Source organism: Erythrolamprus reginae, chromosome 2 (genome assembly GCF_031021105.1).
Source record: "Erythrolamprus reginae isolate rEryReg1 chromosome 2, rEryReg1.hap1, whole genome shotgun sequence".
Classification (NCBI taxonomy): domain Eukaryota; kingdom Metazoa; phylum Chordata; class Lepidosauria; order Squamata; family Dipsadidae; genus Erythrolamprus; species Erythrolamprus reginae.
The window spans coordinates 149,909,195-149,936,448 of NC_091951.1; the positions used below are offsets into that span (position 1 = coordinate 149,909,195).

At 42.9% G+C, this 27,254-nt stretch overlaps 1 protein-coding gene across 4 annotated transcripts in view; it reads left to right on the plus strand.

The window, feature by feature from the left end:
- The window catches only part of RNF157 (ring finger protein 157), a 136,858-nt gene that overhangs the window by 39,491 nt on the left and 70,113 nt on the right, over window positions 1–27,254 (plus strand). For all 4 annotated transcript variants that reach the window (XM_070739855.1, XM_070739856.1, XM_070739857.1 and 1 more), the window contains exon 2: window positions 13,456–13,574. In XM_070739855.1, coding sequence (XP_070595956.1) covers window positions 13,456–13,574 — 119 coding nt within the window. The remainder of the gene's footprint in view (window positions 1–13,455; window positions 13,575–27,254) is intronic.

Sequence of the window (27,254 nt, forward strand, 5' to 3'; positions counted from 1 at the left end):
CAGCAACTCAAATCGGCGCATTGTCATCCCACCAAGTGTTCGCAGATCCTTCAAGTGGTGGAAGTCTCCGGCCATGGACAAAGGATCCCCGTTCAGATGCCCGGATCAATTTGTCATCACCACAGATGCCAGTCTATCGGGATGGGGCGCCCACGCCCAGGGGATGATAGCCCAGGGCACGTGGTCCCCGGAGGAAGCTTCCAGGCCAATCAATTGGCTAGAGTTAAGAGCCGTTTCCCTGGCTCTGAAGCATTTCTCTCCTCGCATTCCCAACCGGCACGTTCTCATTCTCACCGACAACATTGCCACAAAAAGCCATATCTGCAGACAGGGGGGCACGAGATCCAAAGCTCTCATGAGGGAGGCCCTCAAGTTAGGCCTTTGGGCGGAAAAACATCTTCGGTCGCTCCTAGCCGACCACATCTCGGGGAGCCTCAACGTCCAGGCGGACTGGCTATCTCGAGCAACGATAGACCCAGGAGAGTGGAACCTCCATCAGGACCTGTTCCATCAAATCAGCCTCAGATTCGGCCTACCAGTCCTGGATCTCTTCGCGACCAATGTGAACGCCCAACTCCCTCGCTTCTTTTCCAGATTTCCATCCCCGGGAGCGGAAGCAATCAATGCCCTCCGGAGTCCATGGCCTCCAGGCCTACTCTACGCATTCCCTCCAATTCCAATTCTCCCGGACGTGATTCACAAGGTTCTCACCGAGAGGGCCCGGGTAATCTTAATCGCCCCTCATTGGCCCCGCCGGCCCTGGTTCGCGGACCTCCAACAGCTGTCCGTCCAGGACCCTTGGCGACTCCCCGTTTCGGGGGATATGCTGCGGCAGGGGGCCTCATTTCATCCAGACCCGGAGTGGTTCCACCTCACCGCCTGGCTGTTATCAGGAGAGACTTAGAACTGCGTGGTCATGACCCCGATTCAGTGGAGGTCATTTTAAAGGCCAGAAGGGGTTCGACCAATCGAATCTACGACCACACGTGGTCCAAGTTTCACCAGTGGTGTCTACAGGAAGGTCTATCCCCTCTGTGCATCCCCATACACAGAATTATTTCCTTCCTTATGCAAGGCTTCCATAAAGGGCTTTCCACCAGCACCCTCCGGCGTCATCTGGCAGCCATTTCATCTGTCCTAGGAGGTCCCCGCAGACAGCCTCTCCGATCCTTCCCTGAAGTTCAGGAATTCCTCAAGGGCATAGCCAACCTCAGACCTTCCAAGGTCCACAGGTATCCATCCTGGGATTTGCCACGGGTTCTCCATTCCCTCACGCAGGCACCATACGAACCCCTAAAATCGGCGTCCCTCAGGTACCTATCCTTTAAGGTAGCTTTCCTGGTGGCTATTACCTCTGCCCGACGCATTTCGGAGCTGGCTGCCCTCTCAATCAGGCAGGACCTTTGTCAATTCCATCAGGACAAGGTAGTCTTGCGACTGGACCCCACCTTCTTACCCAAGGTCAGTTCCATGTTCCACAGATCTCAGGATATTGTCCTACCTTCCTTCTGCCTCCAACGAGATCATCCCTTGGCAATTAGATGGCACACCCTGGATCTCATCAGAGCGCTGAGGATCTATATCCAACGCACAGGACCCTTTCGGAGGTCAGAAGCACTTTTCGTAGCCTATCATCCCAGAGTCATGGGGGCCAAAGTGTCTTCAACAGTAATAGGCCGTTGGATCAGAGGGACTATATCTAAGGCCTATGAGTCGGCTTCCCTCTCAGTTCCAAGGAACATCACAGCGCATTCCACCAGGAGCGCAGCCACCTCGGCCGCTTGGGCGACTCAAGCCCCGTTGGAGGAGGTCTGCAAAGCAGCCACTTGGGCCTCGCCAAATTCCTTCATCAGGCACTACAAGATTGATTCTTACGCTTCGGCGGACGCTGCCTTCGGCAGAAGGGTACTCCAATCCGTTATCTCACACGATAGCAATCTAATCCCACCCTAGGGACCATCTATTGGGTATGTCCCATGTGACTGCTGGACCCGCTCCTTCAGTACGGAGAATAGGCGTTGATTGCTTACCTGAACGCCTCTTCTCGTACGGTGAGCGGGTACAGCAGTCACTTCCCGCCCTTGTATGTGTCTTCTTCACCTTTCTATAATCCTTTTTCCTCTAACAATGAGAGTTGAACACTACAGAGCTTCACAACTGAGCCTAGTCTATGGATTCGCGAATTCTGGGGAAGGGGCGGATCCGGCAAGCTTTTTTAATACTAGGCTCAGTTCCACCGGATTGGACATGAGCAACCCATGTGACTGCTGTACCCGCTCACCGTACGAGAAGAGGCGTTCAGGTAAGCAATCAACGCCTATTCTCTCCAATGAGAGAAAACGCAGCATTTTGGATCTCATTGCTCGCATCCTGCCCCAGCAATCGGCCTCCATTGTCACCCTATCCTCCCTTTTGGGTAAGATGGTGTCATGTATTGGTATTGTTCCCTGGGCCCGCCTTCACGCCAGGGAACTTCAATGGCTACTATTACCATTTCAGAGATCAGGCCACAGCAACTCGAACCGACGCATCACCATCCCACCGTCGGTTCGCAGATCCCTCAAGTGGTGGACTTCTCCAGCCCTAGACAAGGGATCCCCCTTCCGGTGTCCCGACCAGTTTGTAGTCACCACAGATGCCAGCCTCTCGGGCTGGGGAGCCCACGCCCAAGGTCTTTTAGCTCAGGGCACATGGTCACCGGAGGAGGCTTCCAAGCCCATCAATTGGCTAGAATTAAGAGCCGTGTCTCTAGCTCTAAAGCAATTCCAACCTCACATATCCAACCAACATGTGCTGATTCTCACCGACAATATAGCCACCAAAAGCCATATTTGCAGACAGGGAGGCACAAGATCCAAGGCCCTCATGAGGGAGGCCCTGAAGTTGGGTCTTTGGGCAGAGAAAAATCTCCAATCGCTTCTAGCCGATCACATCTCGGGGAGCCTCAACGTCCAAGCGGACTGGCTCTCACGAGCCACCATAGATCCAGGCGAGTGGAATCTCCATCAGTCACTGTTCCACCAAATCTGCCTCAGGTTCGGCCATCCAGTGTTGGATCTATTCGCGACCAGAGACAATACCCAGCTTCCCCGCTTCATCTCCAGGTTCCCGTCTCCGGGAGCGGAGGCAGTCAATGCCCTCAGGAGTCCTTGGCCTCCAGGCCTACTGTATGCCTTCCCTCCAATTCCAATTCTGCCAGACGTGATCAACAAAATCCTCCTGGAGAAAGCACGTGTAATCCTGATTGCCCCTCACTGGCCTCGCAGGCCCTGGTTCGCGGACCTTCAACAACTGTCCGTCCAGGACCCCTGGCGACTCCCCGCTTCGGAGGATATGTTGCGGCAGGGGGCCTCCTTCCATCCGGATCCAGAGTGGTTCCACCTCACCGCCTGGCTGTTATCCGGAGGGACTTAGACCTGCGAGGGTATGACCCAGACACAGTGGAAATCATTCTGAAATCCAGAAGGGGGTCTACCAATCGGATCTACGACCATACTTGGTCCAAATTTCATCAGTGGTGCTCGCAGGAGGGCTTATCCCCCCTGTGTCTTCCCATACACAGGATAATCGCCTTCCTTATGAAAGGTTTCCACCAAGGTCTCTCTACCAGCACCATCCGCCGCCATCTGGCCGCTATCTCTTCCGTCTTGGCGGGGCCTCGCAGGCAGCCCCTACGCTCCCTTCCAGAAATCCAAGAATTTCTAAGAGGAGTGGCCAATCTCAGGCCTTCTAAAATCCACAGATATCCAACCTGGGACTTGCCACGGGTTCTCCACTCTCTTACTCAAGCACCTTACGAACCCCTGAACTCTGCGTCCCTCAGGTACCTATCCTTCAAGGTAGCATTCCTGGTGGCGATTACTTCCGCCCGACGCATATCTGAGTTGGCAGCCCTTTCTATCAGACAGGACCTCTGTCAGTTTCACCAGGATAAGGTGGTTCTGCGGCTGGACCCCACCTTTCTACCCAAGGTCAGTTCCATGTTCCACAGATCTCAGGATATCGTTTTACCTTCTTTCTGCCTCCAACGAGAGCATCCCCTGGCGATTAGATGGCACACTCTAGATCTCACTAGAGCGCTAAAGATTTATATCCAACGCACAAGATCCATCCGGAGATCTGAAGCACTCTTCATAGCCTACCATCCCAGATCCTTGGGATCCAGAGTGTCTTCCACAGTAATAGGTCGTTGGATCAGAGGGGCCATCTCAAAGGCCTACGAGACAGCTTCCCTCTCCATTCCAAGGAATATTACAGCGCATTCCACCAGAAGTGCTGCCACATCTGCCGCTTGGGCGACTCAGGCTCCGTTGGAAGAAGTCTGCAAAGCAGCCACTTGGGCCTCGCCAAATTCCTTTATAAAACACTACAAGATTGATTCGTACGCATCAGCAGACGCTGCCTTCGGAAGAAGAGTACTCCAATCCGTTATCTCTCACGATAGCAATGTACTCCCACCCTAGGGACCTATCTCTTGGGTATGTCCCATGTGACTGCTGGACCCACTCCTTCAGTACGGAGAATAGGCGTTGATTGCTTACCTGAACGCCTCTTCTCGTACGGTGAGTGGGTACAGCAGTCACTTCCCTCCCTTTGTGTGGTCTTCTTTACCTTCTATTCTAATTTCTTATAACACATGAGAGTTGAACATTAAAGAGCTTCACTACTGAGCCTAGTCTACGGATTCGCGAATTCTGGGGAAGGGGCGGATCCAGCAGTCTTTTTTAATACTAGGCTCAGTTCCAACGGATTGGACAGGAGCAACCCATGTGACTGCTGTACCCACTCACCGTACGAGAAGAGGCGTTCAGGTAAGCAATCAACGCCTATTTCATATCCAAGTGGTAATAAAACCCAACTTTGCTACTGTATGCTTCTGAACAGAGACGCAGGTAATCAGGGCCTACCTCCTACTGAGTTGACATATTGCATCACCACAAGCCTGCCTGTCATTAAAATTATATTACTAAAGGTGTGATGTTCTTACTATTAAATCCTTTGATTAGAATATAATTGTGATAGAATGTGTAAGACATTTATGGAATGTATACTGGTAAACATACACACATATTTGTTTATTTTTCTTAATAGAAACATAGAAGACTGATGGCAGAAAAAGACCTCATGGTCCATCTAGTCTGCCCTTATACTATTTTCTGTATTTTATCTTAGGATGGATATATGTTTATCCCAGGCATGTTTAAATTCAGTTATTGTTGATTTATCTACCACGTCTGCTGGAAATTTGTTCCAAGGATCTACTACTTTTTCAGTAAAATAATATTTTCTCATGTTGCTTTTGATCTTTCCCCCAGCTAACTTCAGATTGTGTCCCCTTGTTCTTGTGTTCACTTTCCTATTAAAAACACTTCCCTCCTGGACCTTATTTAACCCTTTAACATATTTAAATGTTTCGATCATGTCCCCCCTTTTCCTTCTGTCCTCCAGACTATACAGATTGAGTTCATTAAGTCTTTCCTGATACGTTTTATGCTTAAGACCTTCCACCATTCTTATAGCCCGTCTTTGGACCCGTTCAATTTTGTCAATATCTTTTTGTTATTATTTTGTTATTTTTGATATCTTTTGTTATTCTTTTATACAACAGTAAATTGTATGCATTGCCTTTGTAATTGGAAGGAATTAATACTGTAACTTATTTGGCCTGTAAGGACATATGCATATTAGTATGCACTTAATGTTATTTTAAAACAATATTTTAGCTTAAGTTAATATGGTAAGATATATTAGACAGTTTCATTTTAAAGTAATATTATCTTGGCTTTTGGTGTGAGTTATGGCTGACCGAACACTTCTCTGCAAATGAATGAGACAACAACCGCTGTGAAGAATGACAAAGTGATGATCCACTGGTTTTTTGAATTTCTCTGGAGAAGGAAAAATTGGGAGATCACCCACACATGCTCTGAATGGTAGTTCTTAGTGAGGAGACCGTAAAACAGCCATCTCCTGAGGGATTGGGAATTGGCAACAAAGGAAAATGACATCTTTGCTTTCAGCAGCAGCAAACTTTTAATACAGATACTTTAATACTTTGTATGCCAGCCAAATGCACTTTCTAGTCATGTTCTCAGAAACTCAGTTTAATTACTTTATAGATATACAATGAATAGAAAGTTTGGTCTAGTGGTTAATGCTAGAAACCAGGAACCAGTGAGTTTTAATCCTGCTTTAGTCATGAAAACTAGCCAGTTGACTTTGGGCCAGACAGTCCCTCAGCTAAATCCACCTCACACATTTGTTGTTGTGGGGAAAATTAAATTTTGGGAAATATCTAAAATGGAACTAAACCCATATTAGGAACTGAAGCTTCAGATGGATACTTGAGAGAACAATAGACCAGACAAAAAAGCTATAACTTTTTCTTATCTTAACCCTGCTGTTCTGTTCGAAAAAAGTTCCTAATGTTATGTTCCCGGGTCACCCTGACCCGGACCGAAAACTCTTCATTTGCAGTGCTTATGTTTGGTCTTTTTGAAAGCTTTTTTCACCTGGAAACATGTTTGAACATTTCTGCACACAATGGAATGAAAATTGAACTGAAAAAATTAATCCTTATTGGTTTATTTTGCACATAAATGTGCCTCCCCCCCCGTTTTTGTGAAAGTTTTTTCAATTTATGGATAGTTTTGCTTGCAAAATCCATTCTATTTTACTAAAGTTGGTGTGGGATTGGTAGCTTGAACATTTCTGCACACAATGATATGAAAATTGAACTGAGAAAATTAATCCTTATTGGTTTATTTTGCTCATAAATGGGCCCCCATGCTTATACTCAAATAGGCTTATACTCGAGTAGGCTTATACTCGAGTATAAAATGATATGGTCTTATATTCAAAAATAAACCAATAAGAATCATTTTTTTTCAGTTCATTTCTATTTTTCTTATGTTTAGGATTGTTCAATTTAGTATATCAAAACTTTTGAGTTTATAGATAATTTTGCCTGCAAAATGCATTCTATTTTACTATTCTATTTTGGTGTGGGATTGGTAGCTTGAACCTTTCTGAACATAATGATATGAAAATTAAACTGAAAAAATGATCCTTATTGGTTTATTTTGCTCATAAATGGGCCCCCATGCTTATACTCAAATAGGCTTATACTCGAGTAGGCTTATACTCGAGTATAAAACAATAAACCAATAAGAGTCATTTTTTTCAGTTCATTTATATTTTTCTTATGTTCAGGATTGTTCAATTTAGTATATCAAACCTTTTGGGGGAAAATTCCTTAGGGATTTGTAGCCTTAAAAAATATAAATTGACACGAAATTCAAAAAGGATGGGGGGAGGGGCTTTTTGATCAAAATAAAAATATAAGTCTCAATTTTTCCAGTTCAATTTTCATATCATTATGTTCATAAATGTTCAAACTAGTTTTCCAGTGGAAAAAGTTTTCAAAAAGACCAAATTCAAGTACCTAAAAAAAATCATTTTGATCCGGGTCTATATGACCCGAACAGAGTAAATGTGACTTTTTTTTTGCCAAGAAAATTTTTTTTCCCCCACCCCCACAAATATTTTTTTGATGATCAGCATTGTTAAATTGAGTAAATGAATGCGTAAGATTTTAAAGAATATTTCGGATTTGGAGCATAAAAAAATAAAAAGTGAAAATTGTTGCAAGCAGCCAGGGGGGGGGGGGGAGGCCTTATTTCTGATGTTAAAAAAACAGTAAGAATCATTTTTTTCAGTTCCTTTATATTTTTCTTATATTCAGAAATGTTCAAGGTACCATTCCCACACCAACTCCAGTAAAATAGACTGCATTTTGCAAGCAAAACTATCCATAAATTGAAAAAACTTTCACAAAAACGGGGGGGGGGGGGGAGGCACATTTATGGGCAAAATAAACCAATAAGGATTAATTTTTTCAGTTCAATTTTCATTCCATTGTGTGAAGAAATGTTCAGACTACTTTCCAAGTGAAAAAAGCTTTCAAAAAGACCAAACATAAGCACTGCAAATGAAGAGTTTTCGGTCCGGGTCAGGGTGACCCGGGAACATAACATTAGGGAGTTTTTTTTTTTCAGCAAGAAAGAAACCTCCCACCCCCCCAAAAAAATTCTCATAGAACCCCTGAAATGATGAAAAGTCATGAAATTTCAAGTTTCAGATATGCAGGGAAAATTTTTTACAGGGTCTCAAACCTTGATTTCGGGTCTCACAGACCCGAACAGAACAGCAGGGTTAAAGAAGTTTTTGAAAATTGGACTGAGATGATAATATCTCAGAAGGGTTCAGATTTCAAGGGGTAAATGATGAGGAAATTTTTTAAATTATTTTTAAAGACATGGAAGACAATGAAGTTGAGACTACCAAAATGGGATTTCAAAAAACAAATCAAGAAAAGGTCTAGATATGGAATACCTGAGATAATTTCTGGATAAGGCCTCTTTAAAGGATTTACAGACTTAGGCTGGTAAAAGTTTTGAAAGCTCTTGAAATGCCAAAGACTACTGTGGGAATTATTTAAAGGTCAAGATTGTTAAGAGCAAAAGGAAAGAACATAAATTTGGACTATTTGATTAGGATAAACTATTTGTTTGATATTTCTCGTATTCTAATATATTTTTAAAAAAACTGGATTAAAAAAATGCTGATTTCTGAATTGCAAATACTGTAGATAAATAGACTATAATGAGAAGAGTTCTTTTATTTGCACATTTTAAAGAGTATATTTGCTTATGCTCGGTATTATTCATCACACAATATTTACTTTGCTAAATGAAATTTTCCAGTAAAGTTTGAAACTTGAAATATTTTTTAAACTAGGTATTTCAACTTACCACATTTAATTATTCGGAAAGATTTTAAAACTATGTTACCAAAAGTAATACATCATACGTATATTGTCTGTTGTGAGCCACTCCGAGTCTTCGGAGAGGGGCGGCATACAAATCTAAATAATAATAATAATAATAATAATAATAATAATAATAATAATAATAATTCCTTTCATTGAGTTTATTAATTCAGGTATTTCAAACGAAATCACCAGTTTAGAAAAGGGAAATTAAATAGCTTAGAATGTACTTTATATGAAAATTGTAACAAATTCTGTTTCTAATAAATACCAGAATATATGTAGTGAGTTTTAATGGCTTAGAATAACAGTGCCCAACCTTTCCAGCTCCACGGACCAGCAGCAGCGACAGGGAAAGAGAGAAGGGATGGAATAAAAAACATAGATAACGATATAGTAGTTCAGATAAAAGAAAAACGGTAATGACTATTCTGTATGTGACTGATATTTCTCTTTTTTTAAATATACAAATTGCAAGACATTTTACCATGGTACGGTGGCTTTTAAAATTTTATTTTACCTTGGTATTCCTAGAAAGTTGTAACCAAATTCCAAATAAATTGCAAAAGCTGCACATGTGTCGTGTCCCTGGATGAACTTGTCTTCTTATTTAAAGCCTCTTGGGAGCTGCTGAGTTCATCAGGGCCTTAGAAGTGAAGCAGCTTGTGATTTCCAGTAGGACTCTTTTTAACATTCTCCTATGATACAGAAATTTCAGCGGTGTTTACGGAGAAAGCAAGTCTAAGAGTTAAGCATCTCAGAAGGTAAATATTTGCGTAAAATTTACATATTTACCCAAGGCTAGTTTATGTTTTGTGTATACACAGACCCACAAACACACACAGACATACACATATACATAAACACAGCTAGTATCTTCTGTAGTTTTTCAAGGATATCAGAACATTTCATGAAAAGAGAACCCATTTTGTATGAGAAGACTGATATAATGGCAGGGTTTTTTTTTCCTTTTCAAGGCAAACAATTGTCTTCAAATAAATTTGGCATAGTTTTGAAGTGAGTCCCAGCCTGGGATTGGGCTATACGATCATTTGCTAAGATGTCCCTTCTGACCATCAACTGTTAACCTGAACAACAAACAACAACCTGGAGCTGAAAGAACAAGCTCCTATGGATATTGTCTTACAGTTTTTAAGCGCTCTCTCAATTTTTAAGCAAACCTGACTGCAATAGGAGAGAGACTGTAAAAAATATGACTTCAGTAACCGAGTTGTTGAAGCGTGGAACTCATTACCGGACTCCATAGTGTCATCCCCAAACCCCCAACACTTTACCCTTAAATTATCTACCGTTGATCTATCCAGATTCCTAAGAGGTCAGTAAGGGGCGAGTACAAGTGCACTAGAGTACCTTCCGTCCCCTGTCCTATTGCTCTCCTATATCTCCTATACTTTTCTTCTATTCCTATATCTCTTCTTCTATTCTTTCATTGATATGTTCTATTACTATATCTTCTTTTCTATTATTTCTTAGATATATTTTACTATGAGTATCTCCTCTATAACCGTCATCATGTGTTTTACTATGTGTACAGTATATAGATATATACCTACTAAAACCCTCATTGTGTATTGGACAAAATAAATAAATAAATAAAATAAAAATAAAGTAAAAGTATATAAACAATATTTTGAGGGGGGAAATGTGCACTAGAGTGCCTTCCGACCCCTGTCCTATTGTCTCTCCTATATCCCATATATCTTCTGTTCTATCCTATATCTTCCATTCTCTCATTGATTATTTTATCCTATACTCTCTCTTCTTATTCTTTCTCTAATTATATTTCCTCGAAGGTGCCCTCTATTATCTTCATTGTGTATTATTGTGTATTGGACAAAATAAATAAATAAATAAATAAAAATAAATAAATGTACTGGAGGAAGGCTCTGCTGGATTCGCATTGTGATGGAAAATTCAAAAGTAGGCAGCACAGCACTGGGGAAAGAGAACCACGTTTATTATTGGGCACTTGTTATGACAAGAAAGAGGAACTCTGTATGAAAAGCAAATAGAAATTTGAGGTGGGAAATCCTAAGGATCTGATTTGTTGGAAGCTTTTGAGGGAGTGAAGCAGGTCCTGTTCCTTCAGCGTGAGAAAACGTTGCCTCCTGTAAAAGCACCTTTGGGACAACCATAACCTGGATAACTGAGGATCTCTACAGACTTTTAGCTATACAATTTGGTGTGAACACCCTTTGAATGGCGTGGGAGTAGGGATAGATTTCCAGGAAAGGAAACATACACTACTGGACCAGGAGCACTATTCAGGTGATCCTGAGCTAAAACTCCAAGTGCTTCAACAACCCTCTAAAACAGTGTTTCCCAACCTTGGCAACTTGAAGATATCTGGACTTCAACTCCCAGAATTCCCCAGCCAGCATTTGCTGGCTGGGGAATTCTGGGAGTTGAAGTCCAAATATCTTCAAGTTGCCAAGGTTGGGAAACACTGCTCTAAAAGGATGTAAACGACCAGGTGTCTGCAAGCAATATAAATCCCTCCATTCCCCACCATCTAGTCAAAGCCAGTGTTCCCTCTAATTTTTTTTTTTTGGGGGGGCAGAAAAGTATAGTGTCTGAGCAGCAGTCCCTTCGGGACTGGGCGGCACAGAAATAATAAATAAATAAACAAACAAACAAACAAACAAACAAACAAATAAAAAACCCATCCTGTTTTGCCTCAGAGAATTTCAAAATAAAATACTGTACTGTGTGTCTATAACAGTGAGCTCATAATAGGGCAACTCTATCAATATCAAAATGCCACTTAAATAGTTGAGCTAGTTTCAAACTAGATTTTGATTTTCTTTCTCTCTTCCTTACTCCCATTCTTTTTCTTTCTCTTTTCCCTCCTCTCTTTTTTCTATCTGTTTCTCTCTCTTCCTCTCTTCCTCTCTCTCTCCTTCCCTCTCATTCTTTCCCTCTCGGCTTCTGGGCAGGTTTGGAAAACACTGAGCTGATGATGATTTTTAAGTGAGCGATTGCTCACTGCTCAGCTTAGAGGGAACTATGGTCAAAGCTGAAGAAACTTGCTAAGCAAGGGGCTAAGAAAGAAGCTAAGTAAGGGGCGGGCATAAGTGCACCATTGTGCCTATAGTCCCTGTCCTACTGTCCTTTTATTGTTACCTTTTACTTATGCTTATGCAGACTACTACTATCCTATACTTGTTTGATAAATAAAAATAAAATCTTCAATTCGTTGCAATTAGTTTGTTAAGGCTGTGCTTAGGTCATACTGGGAAGTAGTGAGGAGGCTTCTATTTTGTTTAGATGGGATTACAGTAGACTTTGTCTGGGGGTCAGATTTTGTGTCTGATAGGATTAGATAAAGAGAAGAGCTGGATTTAACCTGATCATGTCCCAGAGACAGAGGAAAATGGGTGCAGCCTCCATTTTATATGTTACATTTATTTTCTCCACCACACTCATTTCTCTGTGATCTCCTGAAAGATCCAAGCACTACAGGAAGAATGTGGCCCAGCTGGAAAGTAATAATTGTGTGCCAATAATGCAACCCAGCAGTCCCAGGCAAATGTCCAGCAGTCCAAGGCAAATGTCCGTAACAGGAGGGGAGAGATTGGCCTGACTACTAGCTAGTTGGGCTGAGGAGGCAGTGCCTACCCTTGAAATGAAATACTAACAACTGCCTACACAACAATACACCTTCTGCTGGTTAAGAATTAAAAATACGACTTTTGACATGAAGCAAAAGGAAGATGGATATGAAGTGCCCTTTTGCTGGGCTGGAAATGGGTGGAGGGTAATGTTATGTGTATCCCTGGGAAATGGCTATAGGAAGTCTTCATACCAGGTCACCTGGGACATGCAGATAATCTCACAGGTTAAATGGAGGAAAGGAGAAACATACTACTTCACACACACACATATATATATACAACTATTTTACACAGAAGAAAATACCAAAGCATCCTGTGGCCATGGCTGATAAAGGGCACTGTTGGAAAGAATTGCAGAAAACATGATTTGTAGGTTTTTCTGTACCTTATGGTGGTGGCACAATGGTTAGAGTGCAGTACTGCAGACTACTTCTTCTGACTGCTGGCCGACTGCAATTTGACAGTTCAAATCTCCCCAGGCTCAAGGTTTCACTGAGTTTTCCATCCTATGTGGGTAAAATAAGGACCCAAATTGTTGGGGGCCATATGCTGATTCTGTAAATTGCTTAGAAAGGGATTTAAAGCACTGTGAAACGGTATATATCTAAATGCTATTGCTATTTTCATTCTAAAACACGAGTTTTCAGGTTTAGAAACTGGCATGAAATTTTTATCAACAGGAATTTATATGTAGATGCAGCAAGCCCTGCAAAAAGGTGATAGAAAATTGAATTTTTTGCTTTTCCGTCATTATCTTTTTGGCTTCCAAGTCTTGGAACAGGACGTTTCTGAAATATTTGTCCACAATTCTAAAGGCCAGCTGTGTGTGAAATTAAACCCTTTATTTTTATGAGCTATTCTACACTCCACTGATTTGCTTTTGGCCATGCTTGATTCCCTAATTCTCTGAAGTGCTTTTTTTTTGGTCCTATAAATCACATACCTTCCCTTTTCTACTTGATTTTGACAGACTTGTGCTCTCTCTTTCAGGAAGCTACTTTGCCAGTCACTTTATCATGGGAGGTGAGAAGTTTGACTCTACACATCCTGAAGGCTATCTCTTTGGGGAGAATAGTGACCTCAACTTTCTTGGGAACAGACCTGTCCCAGTAAGAAAATCCCTGGCTTTCTTATATTTATGTGTATATGTGTGTTTGTGTGTGTACATATGCAATTGGTTTGGAACTGAAACAACCACTTAAAGTTTGAAACTGATTGTTCCAATCTTAACTGGAAATGCTTTGATGTTTTTCTGAACACATCAAAAGGGTTCCGAATTTAAACTGATTTACTTTCAGGCTTAAAACAAGGCTGCTTCTGTCTGGAATGGCTTTAACATCCTGTTTCAAGTTTTGTTTATTTCAGATTGGGAAATTTTTGTACAGTCCTGGAATACACTATTCCTTTTTGTTAACAGAAAAATTGAAGGATTTAAAGATGTGCAACTGCTGATAGAAAGTTAATGGGTATAAGTCAGTAGTGGATTCTAAAACCCCTTACTACCGGTTTGCTCGCATGTGCACACAACGCTTCTGCGCAGGTGGGAGGAGCCTCCTGCCGTCAGCGCTACCAGTTCTTAGAACTGGGTTGAACTGGGAGCAACCCAATGCTGCTACAGGTAGTCCTCAACTTACAGCAGTTTATTTAGTGACCATTCAAAGTTACAATTTAATTGAAAAAAATGACTTATTATAGTTTTTCACACTTATGACTGTTGCAGCATCATATGATCAAAATTTGGATACTTGGCAATAGGTTCATATTTATAACAGTTGCAGTGTTTCGAGACTTTGTAATCCTATTTTGCAACTTTTTGACAAGTAAAATCAATGAGAAAGCTAGATTCATTTAGTCAGATTACTAACTTAATAGCTTAACACTCACTTAATAACCGTGGCAAGAAAAATCATAAAATCAGGCAAAACCCACTTAAATGTCTCATTTAGCAACATAAATTTTGGGCTCAATTGTGGCCAGAAATCGAGGCGTCGAGGTGAGGCCAACTTAACTTCTTTTGTCAAAAGAAGTTAAAATGACTGTAGAAGAGGGCTTCTACTTATTTGTTACATACACTTGATAATTAAAGTATGATGGAACCTAAAATAATGCTGAACGCAGTCAAAATGTCTACCCTTGGATATTTATGTGATACGAGTGTATATGAATTGGAATGCATGTGTTTTACTGAGTTGTTCTACTATGAGTTTTAACTAGGGTTTAGAATTTAGATTGGGTTTTTTTCTTCTTTTTATTGTGGTTTGTAATTTTATATGGTAATTTTATATTGTTGTGAGCCGCCCTGAGTCCTTTGGGATTGGGCGGCATAGAAGTCAAATTAAATAAATAATAAATAAATAAATAAACCAAGAAAAATTAAGCTCAAGAATGGATGGGTTCCACTTACCTTCCCCATTGGTTCACATCGCGACAGAAGTGCACATGCATCATGACGGAAGCGAGCATCCCCTCATGAAAATTAGTTTTAGCGCATGCTCAGTAGTTAAATACAAGTCCGAAATACAGCTGATCAGCTGGGCTTTGGAAGAAGCAATAAAGGTCCGTATATACCCGGGGGTGAGAGGGCGGGTCCACTTCCAAGCATACAGAGAACAAGTTCTGCTTGCACAGAAGAAAAACCTGGGGGGGGGGACTGGAAACCCCCCCCCCCCCAAAAGGATGGTGGATCATACCAACCAGTCTGGTTCTGTGACGTCACCAGCAAGTTGCTACCAGTTCGGATGAATCGAGAGGAACCCACTACTGGAATGAACGGAAGCTGAATGATTATAAACGGAATACACAGAAGAACAACCAGTATGGAAGACGTATAATGAGATGGTTTTGTCAAGTAGAATGTGACTACAGAGATAATTTAACTACAAAATATACATATATGAAAGAAGAATGAAAGGGAGATTGAGAAAATCGTGATGGGATGAATCAGAGGAGGGAACTCAAAGTTACACACAGGATCTTAGAGCCTCCAAGATTGCATAAAATATGACTGCTTTTACTTAGCTGGTTGGTTTGGTATAGTGGTTAAGGAATCAGGCTAGAAGTAGATAGTGAGTTCTATTCCCATATTAGGTGTGAGGTTAGGCGGGTGACCTTGGACCAGTTCCTCTTGCTCAAGTAGGCAATGACACAAAACATTTTTGAAAAGCCTTGCTAATAAAAATTCAAGGACCTGTCCAGGCAGTCTCCAGAAGTCAAAAACCAACTTGAAGCTGCACACTTCCTGTTCTGGTCTCTTGTAGAACTTTAGCTATTACAAATAACTCTTACTAAATGCAGTATTCATAAACAAAGAAACACCATCTTTATTTCTCTTCCCTTCCGTATTCAAAATACAGTTCATACTAGCACATTCCTCTTCCGTTATCTTTCTTAATTGCATTCCTCATTCATTCCTCCCAGCCTTCTCCGTTTAACAAGATTTATGTACTCACAGCATGATTCAAAAACAGCAGAAATTACTGTAAAATAGCACAGAATGCATTTGCTTGCTTGGGAGCTGAACGGAAATACCTTTCATTTTAGCCCTACAACATTGAAACTCCACCCTTCTTCCCCACTGACCCACCAAATACATCGCCCCAGTATTTAACCCATTCCTCCCTTTAATATTTTCTTCCAAACCTGTTCCTTATGTTTTTGGACCCTTCTGAATTTAACATTGACCCAGCGACTGGCTGATTCTTCCTCGCTAGATTCTGGACTCATAGCCACATCCTGTGGCTGGCCTCCCACCTGTTCTACTACCTGTAACCCCAGGCCCACCACTAATTCATAAACACTATCTGTATCAGTCCTCAATTTCTTCATCATCCTCCAACTGACCAGGAGTATGTACAACACATCCCTGTGCCCGTCTTCACAAAAGAGGTGCCAAGCAATTTGGTGCTGCCTGTATCACAGTTATAAACTCCTCAGTTTAAATATAGAGAGCCCTCCCTTAGCAATCACAATTGGGACAAACAGCTTGGTTGTTAAGGAAAGCAGTCACCAAGTGAAACCACAAGGGTCCTTATGATTTTACAGTACTTCAGTTTTTCTTTGTTTTGTAGACCAACAAAGGTTGTAAACATAATGATTGGATACAAGTTTATTTTTTTATATATCATGATCCTAACTGTGAGCAATTACTAAACAAAGCAATCACTAAATGAGGACCACCTATTTATATATATATCTCTTCTCCTTGCCTTTTAAGAGAAGACAGATATTTTAATACAAAGCATTCTGTAGAAACAAATTTCTCCCTTATCCTCACCTGCCATCATTCCTTTGTAGCTTCTCTGTGACTGGGTTTGTTGGTTTAAAAAGCATCAAGGAAAGTCCCTGACTCCATCCCCAAGTGAAAGTTTGCTTGATTGCCTATTAGCTACAGCAAAGCATTAAATGTCAGGCCCTGCTACAGACCTCTTGGATGTGTGAGATGTTTAATTATGGTTGGATGGGCTTTTTCTCCTCCTCCTTCTCTGTTGCTTTCAGAGCAGTGTCCTTGGGGTGGAATAAAGAACACAAGATGAGTTTCTGCAGACTCCTGAAGCGTTCTGCATGTGATGAATGCGTAAGGAGTGTTTCCATTCAGTAATAAGAAAAAGGGAAAAATAATAATTCAATGCCCGAGGAAGCTGTGGGTATATATAGAAGGGAGAAAATATAATGGCATCATGCAGTCAAACATAAAGTATGCTGGGCTCGCTTTGATGTCCCTGGTCATGGTCAACATCGATATCAGAAAAGGAACAATGACATATTTTCATGGTTGTCCATCACCTTTATCATTCATCTTAGATGGTAAAGCATTTTATGAGGAGTTTATCCAAAGCTCCCTGACCTGCTCAAGGCTTTATATCTCCCTGTTTTTAAAGTCTGCTTTGCTTCCAGTGTGAGGGATGGGGGAAGTCACTTTAAAAGCCTATTGTAGCAGTCATTCATAATACTTTTCTATAGCACGTTCATGTTCAAAGTGTTTTATCATCCACCTTTTTCAAAGCAATCTATCGATATGCCCTGCATTGCAGAAGGGAGAAACTAGAGCTCAGAGGGAATGATTTGCAAGGGCTACCTTCAGTATTGGGTTGCTATGTGGATTAGGGGGAGGGGGGACACGCCATTCCGGTAATAAGAATGGAGCTGTGCGCGCAGCTCCAGTTGACCGGCATGCACATGCACATTGGAGCGAGGTTTGCTTCCTGAGCATGCATGAGGATGTGCATGAGCGTGAGATTTCGGCAATCTTTGCCGGTTTTTTGCTTTCATGCATGGGCATGAAAGCAAAATTTGCAAAAATCATCACAATCTCACGCTCACATGTGTCCTCACACAACATTTGGCTTCTTGCGCTTGCGCAGGAAGCAAATCTTACTTCAATGCATGCACACACCAGGGTTGTAGAGCTCCGTGGGAAGTGCATTGGTAGTGGCGGAAAGAGGAATCTGCCCCTGGTTACCTTGTGAGATCATTAAGTGTTCGGAAAATTCAGATCGTGCAGAATGCAGCTGCGAGAGCAGTCATGGGCTTCCCCAAATATGCCCATGTTACACCAATACTCCGCAGTCTGCATTGGTTGCTGATCAGTTTCTGCTCACAATTCAAAGTGTTGGTTATGACCTATAAAGTCCTTCATGGCACTAGACCAGATTATCTCAGGGACCGCCTTCTGCTGCACGAATCCCAGCGACCAGTTAGGTCCCACAGAGTGGGCCTTCTCCGGGTCCCGTCAACTAAACAATGTCTTCTCTGTGGCGGCCCCGGCCCTTTGGAACCAACTCCCCCCAGAGATTAGAATTGCCCCCACCCTCCTCGCCTTTCGTAAACTTCTTTAAACCCACCTCTGCCGTCAGGCATGGGGGAACTGAGATATTCTTTCCCCCTAGGCCTTTACAATTTACGCATGGTATGTCTGTATGTATGTTTGGTTTTTATAATAAGGTGTTTTTTAAGTTATTTTACTATTGGATTGGATTGTTACATGCTGTTTTTATCATTGTTGTTAGCCGCCCCGAGTCTACGGAGAGGGGCGGCATACAAATCCAATAAATAAATAAATAAATAATTAAATAAATAAATAATTAAATAAATAAATAAATAAATAAATAAATAAATAAATATAAATAAATAAATAAATAAATAAATAAATAAAGAAAGAAAGAAAGAAAGAAAGAAAGAAAGAAAGAAAGAAAGAAAGAAAGAGGCAGCCTGGATCCATAGGGTGGCCAGCCCTCACTCCCCTGCAGGATTAGAGTTGACAATTACAGGAACTTTCCTTGATTTTCCAGTTTCACGCTCTGATGAACCTTAATGAAGGTTCAGTAGGATCTGCAGTGGATCAGGGGCAGGACTAAGAAAAAATGAATGCAAGCTTAGTTGTCATTCCATAGACAGCCCTCATTATAATCTTCTATAGTCTGAAAGATCCAAGAATCAGAGTAATTAATTAATTAATTAATTAATTAATTAATTAATTAATTAATTGGATTTGTATGCCGCCCCTCTCCGAGGACTCAGAGTGGCTCACAACATATACAAAAACACAATAGCATAGTAATCCAATTAATATCCATAAACATAATCTTAAAAATAATCTTTAAAAATTCTAACTTTAAAAACTTTCATTAGCACTCATTCAATAAAATTATACTAAAAACATTCATTGGTCAGGGGGAAGATCTAGTAATCCCAGGCCTGGCGACAAAGATGAGTGTTTAAACTCTTTCGAAAGGCAAGGAGAGTGGGGGTAGTGCGAATTTTCGGGGGGAGCTGATTCCAGAGAGTCGGGGCTCCCACAGAGAAGGCTGTTCCCCTAGGTCCCACCAACCGACATTGTTTGGCCGACGGGACCTCACCGGTCACTGGGATTTGTGCGGCAGAAGGCAGTCTCGGAGGTAGTCTGGTCCTTCATAAATCAAGATTGATTGCAGCCTGGTGTGAACTAGATTATTGGAAAGATCGATATGACCACATTTATATCTGAGCCTTATGATATTCAGGGATAGGTTGATTGAGTAGTAGGAATATTTGAAACCTCTTTGAGAAGGCAGGATGATGTCCAAAGCCCTGAAGTGACCTTGAGGTTTATGGTAGTTGTGATCCTGCCACAATTACTCTATTTGAAGAGATGATTCTGGTGATGGACAGAAAGCTACAGAAACACTTAGAGAAACCCCCCCCCCAAATATCCCAGTTTTTCTCAACTGATGCCATGCAGAAGCCATCTAGCAAGGTGCAAGTAGACATACTTGCCAGCTGGAGTAAAATTCTCCGGTGCTCTGGTAGGAGCATCCACATGCGGGTATTGACTTCCTTTTGCTAGGAGACTGAGTTGTAACAATTTCCTGGTCACGTCCCCCTCTGATCGGCCGAGTCCTCCAGTTTTTACGACTCAGTTAAGCCAAGGAGATGTGTTTATAATCAGCTCTAGCAGATTGAAGTCATACTCAAATCATTGTGGCATTCTTTGCCGGCTTCTATAAATTTTCTAGATTGGTGAAAGGAAGTAACAAATTGAAGAGCAGGCGAGGTTTAGAGAGTCAGTAGTTTCAGCTGCTCTTCTAAGTCGGCAGCTGCTGGCGAGTCAGCATGGTCGCTCCGGCCTCCACTTCCACCCAACAAAACAACCTTTCTTGGGCAGTTTTCTGGGGTCAACCCCTTGAGGGGATCCCCCATTGGGGCAGGTGCCTAGCTCCTGCGACTAGTCTCAGGTGTGTGTGGTGGTCTTTCCCTGATCCGCCAGGATGATTGGCACACCTGAAGATCGCTAATTTCCTGCTAAGCGGCTCCAAAGTTGCTGGCTCCATTTAAAGGAGCCACACTTCAAAGAGGGCTGCCCCATGCCCTACTTTCAGCCCAGAGTGGTGATTGTTGCCTTCCTTGTCATCTTGGAGCAAACCCATTAATGCTCCAGCTAGTGGAGTTGCCACTTTGAGTAAGTTTCAGAGATTTCTGGCGACGTTTCGAGAGCTTGTTATGATTTCGTCAGCTAGACATACCCTTACTGGGATTTGAACTTGTAGCCGTCTGCATGCAAGGCAGGATATTAACACCTAAGTTACAAGGGGCCAAGAGGCAAAAGGAAAGCAAAGTTGCTTCCTCCCATATTTGGGAATACCAGGGTGATTTCGAGCCATATGGCTCTTCCCTGGTAAAAGCTAATTCGGAGGCGAGCTTGTAGCTTAGAGGTTAATATCCTGCCTTGCATACAGAAGGCTACAAGTTCAAATCCTAGTAAGGGTATGTCTAGCTGACGAGAGCATAACAAGCTTGAAATAGATCTATACTAGGCTCCCTTCCTTTTCACTATCAGGAAAAATATGTACCCACCTTGGAAGGATGGGAGGCTGAGTCAACCTTGACCCTGGTTTGATTTGAACTGCCAAATTGCAGTCAGGCGTCAGTTATAATACTTGGTTTTCATCAGCCAAAGACTTAAGATAATCATGCCAGCTTACTTGGTGCAACTAGACTTTGCTTCAAGATACTTCTCGATGGCTATCACGTTCTGCTGCTGTCTGCATAATCTGCTTGCTTCATCTTTTCCTCTTTATTAATCAAGCTCCCTCCACTGGTTTTATTACATTAGTGTGGAAAAGGTGAAAAAAAAAGTAAGAGCTTGGGAGCTATAAAACATTCCCTTCTCTTTGGCTGAGGCGCTGAAGTTTCCTAAATAAAGTAGGTGAAATTAATAATGCCTGAAGCAGATGGCTAAGCTGGTAGGCTGGGAAGCTGATGGTCTTGGAGCATTTTTCCCAGACGCTCTCTGGATCTCTTTAGCCCATGTTCAGAAAAATAACTGGTTTTTTAAAAAAAGAAGCTAAGACACTCTTCATTCTGCAAGGGAAATGGAAATTATTGTTAATGCTGCTGCCTCTGTATTGGGATAAATGTTAATAGGCAAGTCTTAAAAAATAAAGCTGGCAAACATCAAAGCATCCCTTGTTCTTTTGCTCACTGGCCATGCTGTGTGGCTTTTATTCATATTTCTTTCTCCCTTTTCCCCTTTAAGATTCTGGCACATTGAAAGCCCAGTATCCAGCAGAATACAGAAGGTTCATTTTTATATATCAGGACGAGGGCCACAAAAGCAACGCACATGTTAGTTCTTAGTCAAGAGAGCAATTACTTCTTTTTTAGACATCAAAGAGACAGAGGGAAATTGGATGCTGGTTTCCTGCCTAAGCACCATTGCTTGTTTATATTCTGAGGGTCCCCTATTTATTCTGTAATTAAGCATTTCCTTCAAGAAACGTGTTTGAAGTTCATTCGCTTGTGAAGAAGCAGCCCCCTCTATAGGGCCTCCGTTGCATGGAGTGATTCATTTAATTATAACTTAGGGAAATATTTGAAGTTTCTCTCCTGGCTTAAATGGCCAACCCTAGCTGTGTTAAAACTGTAAATGTGTCCATTCGCCTTTCTTTAAAAAAAAAAAAAAAAAAAAAAACTTGTACAAATGTTTTATAATGAAAAAAGATGGTTAATTTTTGTCAACTGGACAGAACGTTAGGGAATGTTGGAACTGTATGAGTAGAATCCATATTGGATCATCACCCAAACAGATCTATCTAATCTGGAAGCCCTTTTCTCACAGTGAAACGGTCAGCCTAAAAGCAGGGTAGGTAGGCAACAAGTTTCCGTGATCTTTGCTCCGCCCCTCTGACATTTGAAGGGATCCTGCCTCTATCATGGGTGTCAAACTTGCAGCGTCATGTTGCCATCATGTGAAGTTTCACAACTTTTTTTCCCTTCGCGGAGCTGGGGTAGGCATGGCCTGCACATGAGTCTTCGGAGAGGGGCGGCATACAAATCTAAATAATAAATAAATAAATAAATGACACATTCTGCCTGCGGGCTGCCAGTTTTGGTGTATATCTATATCTATAGATGTAGCCGCCCCGAGTCTCCGGAGAGGGGCGGCATACAAATCTAATAAATCAATGTTGATTAGTTGTAGGTAGCTTTTTTTTTTGCTGGACTGTTTTCCTATGTTAAAAGAGCTTTTTTGGTGTAAGAGTTAAGGTACCAGGCTAGAAACTGGGAGACTGAGTTCTAGACCGAGCAGATGCCGTTCACGGCCATGCTCGGCCAGGAGAGCAGCCTGCTGATGAGCCCGCCAGCTGTGTCAATATGATGAAGCTTGTGGCGATGCTGCCGTTCGGGCGTGCAACGGCACAACAAGCCACTGGAGAAGGGCGGCCTATAAATTTGATTAATAATATTAATTTTTTAAAAAGCCTCGCAGAATCCTTCTCCAAAAGGCGGTGGCAGGACATGTCAGGACAACGTTGGCCAGCCGCTCGTCAGCAGGCTCCTCTCCTGGCTGGGTCTGATCGCGAGCGGCAACAACAGGCAGCGAGGTGCATGGCCAGCATGAAGAAAAGGGAGGTGACTGCAGCAATGGGACTTTTGCAATGCGATAGGACCGCCTGCCGCTTTTGCAGCCGAAACAGCTGAAGCAGAAGCAGATTCTACCTGGATGGCAGGGACGTGTGGGGTGCGTGGGCCGCGTGGGCCATGTTCCTTCCCCCTTTCCCCCCTCCAGTTTCGCCTCCTCCCCTCCTGCAGGCAAGCAATGAGGAGGCCTAGCAACACAGGAGGTGTGTTGCTGGACCTCCTGCCATTTTTGCAGCTGAAGCCGAAGTGGCTTTTGCAGCTCTTTTTTAGAGGGCGGGGTGGCCTACTGTGACCATCACCCTATTAAGTAAGGAGAGGGGCGCGAGGTGCGTTTCATTTTGCAGCCGCCACTAAGAAAAGGGGCGCAGTAGCTAGGGCTTGTGGGAGTGGCCTCTGTGAGGCCATTCCGCGTGGATGTCAGGGGCATGTGAGGTGCGTGAGGCATGTTCTCTCCCTCCCCCCCTGAGGAAATGGCAGTTGCTTCAAAGGCCTTCTTTTCGGGGGAGGGCTTATTTTAGCGCATGCGCTCAAAAGCCCGATTGGGCAGGAGAAGTCTTAGTTTCGGGGAAACACGGTATTAGGAATCAACACTGACTTGAGAGAACACATGCACCCCCCCCCAATATTTCCTAACCCTGTTAATTATTTAATCATTCATTGAGCACCACTCACAAAGTAAAGTAAGAGCGTGAATGAGGAGGTGCAGTTTATTTCCTTTTGCATGGAGTGAGGGAATTGGGTATAAATTTTTTATTGTTTTTCACACCTTACAGAGATGACCTAGTAGAAGCCCTTCCCTTGTAGGTGTAATGGTACTTCCTCGATCGCCTCTATTTCTAACAGATGGAGGATCTCCCTGCCTAACAGCACTCTCTTCTGACGATCTGTCACCTGTGGGCATAGAATGAACCTGTTCGGGGGCAGATGGGAAAATTCGATCCTCAAACCTTGGGATACTGTGGTAATTGCCCAAGTGTCTGTGGATCTGGCTTTCCAGGAATCTGTGAAGTGTTGCAGTCTGCCCCCAAGAGGGTAGAACACTGTTGAGCCATTTGCTTTGTCTAGACCCCCTGAAATTGGAGCCCGTAAAGGGACGTCGGTTCTGTTGGTAGGATTTGCCAAGGTCCGCGTGCAGTAAAAATTTATGCCCGTAGGACACAGACGTTCAGAACATCTGAAGCATTATTTGTGTCATTTTCATCTCAGAGCATGGGCACGAGGGTTTCATCGCAAACCATCAGCCGCTGGATACGGGATTGCATCACAGAGGCTTACAAGGCAGAAGGTCAGACTATTCCTCAGGGAATAACAGGACATTCCACACGTAGCGCAGCCACTTCTGCGGCTTGGGCTATGCAGGCTTCGATTGAAGATATTTGCAGAGCAGCCACGTGGGCAGTTCCGTCAACCTTCATCAAACATTACCAAATTGACTCGTTTGCCTCTGCCGAGGCAGCCTTTGGGATGCGAGTGCTACAAATGGTGTGCTCATCTTAAGCGCCCCTGGTCCAGCCTTATCCCCCCCTCAAATTATGGCTTGGGTACATCCCACGTTGGACTCTCCTTGCAAGTGCATTGGAGAAGAACCGTTGAACTTACCTGAACGGTCTTCTCGATGCACTGCAAGGAGAGTCCAAACCCGCCCAGCTTATTGGACCAGGGCCTTTATCTCTCATAATCGTTGTTTGTTCTGGGTTGAACTTGCCTTCCAGTTTTTAAATAAAGTTTATAGTTTACTGCTCCTTCGTTTTCTCATTGACTGGTGGGCTGGGGGCGGCACCTGCATAATATTTAAATTAAACTCAGTCCCTTCCAATGAGACTTGAGAAATACCCACGTTGGACTCTCCTTGCAGTGCATCAAGCAGACTGTATTATGCCAACAACCCGTGTTAATAGAAAAGTTTACTCCAGAGATACTGAAGGCCCTTACCTTACAGGCATTTCAGATCAAGGTAGCATTTTCCCCAAGGGTTTTAGTGAATAGCGCCTTTGATGTTACCAGGTAGGGTTTTTAGTTTATTGTTGATATTATTATTTCCTGTTTAGAGTCCGTTAGGACTGTTGCGGCGCAGGCGGAGTAACAGTCGGACACATAGGTATGGGTATAATGGGGTCACTTTATTAAACCAAAATCTAATTTAACTACTTAACCAATTAAACCACGTGACCTGCAGGGGTGCATAAATCAAATGGGGGCGGAGTTAACTTTCAACAACCTCATCTGAGCAACTCTCGGGCGAAAGTTCCTTGCCTGGGTGCAGAGGATTGGTGAACTTACACCTGCCCCCTGCCCCTGCCACGCCCCCTTGGCGTGTGGGATGGCTCGCCAATGGTCTCTGGTAAGCCCCAGCCAGCGAGCCTCAGGAGCAACCCCCTCCCCAAACCCAAGCCGGTCGAGCCCTGTAATCCGAGAAGGAGATCGCTCCTCACCTCACTAGAGGTGCCCCTAAAGGAGATCACACAGTTGCTGCTTACGCCCATTTCCGCCGCCTATCGGCCTTCCCCCCCTCCAGTGACCTTGGGGAGGGCACTAGTTGGTGAGTCCACCCCCTAACCACACTCCCACGCACAGAGTGGAGTAGGCGGGAAAAAAAACAATCACAGTTTAGCCAATTTACTGTGACTGCCAAAAATTCCTACTCGGCCCCCCGAGGGGCGACCCATCATATGCACCCTGTAACAGAGGGAGGGTGGGCGGGTGTCCCAAAAATGCCGGGCGAAGAGGAACGGCACCACGAGGCAGCCCCTTATATAGGGCTGCCTCCCTCAACGCCCGGCAGCCAATTGGTGCCCAGCGCATCCCGCTGACGTCACTGCGGCCCCCGGTGCTGACGTGGGGCCGCAGGCTCCGCCCCACAATGGTGGCCTCCTTCCCCCGGCCACGCCGCAAAGACCGTCGGCTGGGTAAGTCGCCGATGGGCCAAGTGGGCAATAAATATACAGCAATGAAATGAATCTAATTCCTGAATGTGACCTCATTTATTTCTTTGTTATTTCATTTAACCACACACAGTTCAATTTACAGGAAACCAGCCTAGATATACTCCATTCAAAGACATGGAAACGCATTTAGGCAAGAGGATGACAGGAACAGAATAGCTTCTCTGAAATACAGCTTAATTTTATCTTTCTGTGATACTTGGCTGGTCTTACACTACGTGGCCTTGTATGTATTTCTTTTCCATTGAGAGAGATCTTATCTTTTATCTGATTTCAGTTCCCATAGGAAGGTGGGCTAATTTCTTTTATTTGCTGATCTACACAAGATACCTGCTAATTTGTCTTTTTTTTTATGAGTACTACAAAAAGTGCAGCAGTTTCTAAAGGGCATAATGGAGCCTTTGGGACCAATAAGGAATAACCAAGTACTGTCTTCCCTTCTCTCAAACTGGAGCCTTTATTCTTATTCACACTGCCTCTCTTCTGTTTGTATTAGTAATTTTTTACAAAATCCCAGAACTATGAAAACAACATTGCATCATAACATATTAACAGTCCCGTTCCATTTTTCAAAAGGATTCTGCAGCTTTTATGAGCCAAAACAACATTTGAACTATGATTTGAATTTAAGCTGGAAAAATAGGGTTCAGAAGTAAATGTTTAATTAGTAGCGGAGTATTTAATGGCCACTAATTGTTGCTGTATTATGCTAAGCCATGGTTGGCTTAACCATAATTTGTGGATAAACTAGAGTTGGTTAATTTGGACAAACACTGGGAGACAGTGAAAGACAGGGGAACTCAATGTGCTACAATCCATGGGGTCACGAAGAGTCGGAAATGACTTAGCGACTGAACAACAAAAACAATTGGCTAGATTCATACATGGCTTACAGGAGCTGAATTAGAAACATAGAAACATAGAAGACTGACGGCAGAAAAAGACCTCATGGTCCATCTAGTCTGCCCTTATACTATTTCCTGTATTTTATCTTACAATGGATATATGTTTATCCCAGGCATGTTTAAATTCAGTTACTGTGGATTTACCAACCACGTCTGCTGGAAGTTTGTTCCAAGGATCTACTACTCTTTCAGTAAAATAATATTTTCTCACGTTGCTTTTGATCTTTCCCCCAACTAACTTCAGATTATGTCCCCTTGTTCTTGTGTTCACTTTCCTATTAAAAACACTTCCCTCCTGAACCTTATTTAACCCTTTAACATATTTAAATGTTTCGATCATGTCCCCCCTTTTCCTTCTGTCCTCCAGACTATACAGATAGAGTTCATTAAGTCTTTCCTGATACGTTTTATGCTTAAGACCTTCCACCATTCTTGTAGCCCATCTTTGGACCCGTTCAATTTTGTCAATATCTTTTTGTAGGTGAGGTCTCCAGAACTGAACACATTATTCCAAATGTGGTCTCACCAGCGCTCTATACAGCGGGAT